Source organism: Phyllobates terribilis, unplaced genomic scaffold, assembly GCF_046119375.1.
Source record: "Phyllobates terribilis strain yellow unplaced genomic scaffold, ASM4611937v1 Scaffold_5__5_contigs__length_657084704, whole genome shotgun sequence".
NCBI classification, from domain to species: domain Eukaryota; kingdom Metazoa; phylum Chordata; class Amphibia; order Anura; family Dendrobatidae; genus Phyllobates; species Phyllobates terribilis.
This window is the reverse complement of record NW_027362765.1, coordinates 155843672-155846872: the sequence shown is the minus strand read 5'-3', so window position 1 is coordinate 155846872 and position 3201 is coordinate 155843672. Positions and strand designations below refer to the sequence as shown.

Here is a 3201-nt window from a genome sequence, read left to right as displayed (position 1 = left end):
GACCAGAAAGCTGAAATATGTGGAGTTAATTGATGGGCCTGTACACTTTACAAAGAGAAAATTGCTTGTGAATAGAATATTCCCTCCATATTACATAATCAGTTTTACACTGTAAGGTCCCTCCATATCTCAGCTTCCTAGTCCTTGGTAGCTCTTACTTTGGAGCACACATCCCTCTTGTCTGTGCCCCGCAGTAAAACTCCCCATTCATAAAGCTGTAAGAGTCAGGTATAGGATAGCATAGAACTGAAACCTCCTTTATCTTGTTACAGTAGAATATAAATACAACCGGAACACAATATAAACACAACCTAAATTCTTAAAAAAATAAAAAAAGAACAAATTAAAGAAATGTAACTAGACATGAATGTGAACAGAGAGCTGGTTGCCTCAATCTCTCTTCTGCATAGTCCCTGGGTTCAAGCATCTTACAATAAAGGGGGACAAGATAATAACAATAAGGGGGCAGGTACAATGGCGCATAAAGTTCAGCAGGTAGTAGAGTAGTGGGGGTGATATTGGAAGTGGGAGCGCTTGCTGGAGCTTTAGAAGAAGAAAAGACAGAACCATGGAAATGCCCCTTTCACGCCAGCCCGGAGTTTCTGTGTGTAGTCTGTGGAAGAGCGGGCAGTGAAGGGCAAATCCCAGCCCTAAAGCGTTTCCTGCGCTCCTTGTCACAGATGAAAAGGGTCTGGTCTCTGGCCGTATCCATTCTGTCTTTGCACACCATTTATTGGCTCGATGGATAGACCTAACGCCAGCCATTGAACAAAAAAAGGTAATTAATGGAAGCCTCACAAGAGCTATTCATTTCTGTACTTATGTGGATGCCATCCATGTTTCTGATACTGTGACTCATGGCGGATGGCATGCTCCATAAGGACATTACTGTATATCCATGTCGTAATGGAGCCATCAGCTTTATATCTACTGGATGTCAAAGTCATACTCACCACGACAGGTCCACACCGAATGCACTTATTCCACAGTATACAAGAAGAGCCCCAAGAAGCAGAAACAGTGAAGACCGTATGAAAAAACCAAAACTACGGTCATGGGGAGCAGTGCGCTGCAAGACGTATCCCAAAAACACACCTAGGAGAGACCGGTCAGAGAAATGTATATTCATTATCTTTACAGCGTCATTGGACCACAGTAAGAGGGGCTGAAAAGAAGAGGCAAAGTAAAGGGAAAGGTAGAGGAGCAGGGGCTATGCATTTCTACCTTCTGTAACAGACAGGAGAGGAGCAGACCAAGAATGAATGATGGGATACTACTTACCGGTGAGGATCCCAGCGACAACCTGGTGTGGGAAGTGGGCTAGAATAAGGAGTCTGGAGACCGCAATCCCCGCCATCAGTAAAAGGTACAATATGAGAGGAAGAGTCCGGGCCATGCCACTGCGTAAGAGAATTCTATGGTAATATTTGTGTACATGGTACTTATGTGACTGAGGTCTAAATTACAGCCCACTGCTATTTATCTTGCCCCCAAACGCCTAGCGCTTTTGGCCTGGCCAAACATGCTTGTGTTCTCAATAGGGAAAGGAAAGAAAGCCACTGTGAGGCATCCTTGAGTACAAGAGGATCAGGCATGCTGAAATCTATCAGCCTGATCTGTCTCTCCCAGCATCTGCCTTTGGGAGAGAGTTGGGACACCACTATCCACATTAACCACTTGGATAATCCTCCCAAAATTGTCAGGGTTGGTCAACATTTGTCCACATGGGCATTGTTGTACTTGTGAACAATGATGGGACTATACAAAGATCCAGGAAGCAGAATAAACCCTGCGGATAAGTCCTTATGTAAATGAGAACTGGAGGGGGTGTACATGAATGAAAATTCCACCTAAAGCTTTGGCTTGTGTTTAGAGTTCTCCTTTAACAAAATACAAGGAAATTTCCATATGGAAGGGAATAAATATACCAAGTGCTCACATGTGACGTTAGGCTATGTTCACATGTGGCAGTCAGATGCAGATGAAACCATGCCCACACATGGAGCGTCAGTTTATCAAATATACTGCTCAAGAGGTCTCAGGGCAATAAAGAATTTTAATAAATGAAAAAATCTATTACTATAAATTAAATTGATAAAAACTTTTAATTACGGGTAATTATCAGTTTTTTTCAAAATGGTTGCAGTCACATTTCTGAACACAAACTCATTTTACACATACAGAAGGACAGGCTGTGTGAGTAGAGAACGCGCTTCTCCTATGTGACTGCAGACTTCTAAATCCTGACAGCATTGTGGTGACGCGCTGTCAGGATTAACTGGTGTTGCCAGTGAGAGTAGTTGAGCACGTAACCCTAAGTATGCGATTTGCATACTTCCAGTCACATTCAGACTAGACTCACCTGGCTTCTCATCATACAAGTGAACTGAGAGAAGCCAAGCATGTCTAGTCGGTATGTGACCGCATTTATGCAAATGGCATAACCGCTGTCACTTGAACGACCGATCTCACCAGCAAGATCAGTGAATCCTGACAGTAAGTGCACTGCATGCAGTTAAAATTCAGAAATCTGCAGTCATATAGGGTGACTGCAAACTTTTATCGGAAGACCGGACAACCCCTTTAAGTGCTGCTTCTTGCATATATTGCTAGACAACATCTCCCACAGCTTTCACCCCACCTCATCAGTCCTTCTCACTTTTCCAACATTCGACCTCCTGTCTCTCTTCATAGCTAATGGCCATAGAAGGCAGAAAGGATTTTTTTACTCACATAACCTGTCCTACTGTGTGTTTAGGAGAGGATTTGTGTTCAGCAATTTAATGACAACCATATTAAAAAAAACCTTATAATTGTCCCTAGACAAGACAAGCATAAATAAATAATTAAAACTAATTATCAATTTATTTTTAATAAGGTATTTTTTCCATTAATTTTCTTTATCTCAAAGGAAACACCCTTTATTTGGCCATGTAATTTTCCTTGAAATAATATTGTTTTGCTGCAAAACTATATGTCCATTAATCAGTGTGGCTATTCAGGGCAAGCCGCAGTTATTTAACAGCAAGTTAAGCTACATCCACCATACATGGTTTCTGTCACATGTGGCTGCCAGAATGTGTGATCTTACCCATAGATTAGGTGACATTCTAGGATAATTAAAGAGGAAAGTAATAGCTCCTTGCCCCATACCTTTGTAACCGGTCAGTGCAGAACATTACTATGGGCCACAGGGCAGCT

The 3201-nt window shown here is 42.1% G+C and overlaps 1 protein-coding gene across 2 annotated transcripts in view; it reads right to left on the bottom strand.

Annotated features, from left to right (window-relative positions):
- Window positions 1–236: 236 nt before the first annotated feature.
- G6PC3 (glucose-6-phosphatase catalytic subunit 3) overlaps window positions 237–3201 on the bottom strand; it is a 28436-nt gene continuing 25471 nt past the window's right edge. For both annotated transcript variants that reach the window (XM_073683254.1, XM_073683255.1), the window contains exons 4-7: window positions 3154–3201; window positions 1282–1400; window positions 954–1095; window positions 237–751 (exon numbers count right to left, since the gene is read on the bottom strand). The exon at window positions 3154–3201 is cut by the window's right edge and continues 31 nt beyond it. In XM_073683254.1, coding sequence (XP_073539355.1) covers window positions 391–751; window positions 954–1095; window positions 1282–1400; window positions 3154–3201 — 670 coding nt within the window. In that variant the 3' untranslated portion in view covers window positions 237–390. The remainder of the gene's footprint in view (window positions 752–953; window positions 1096–1281; window positions 1401–3153) is intronic.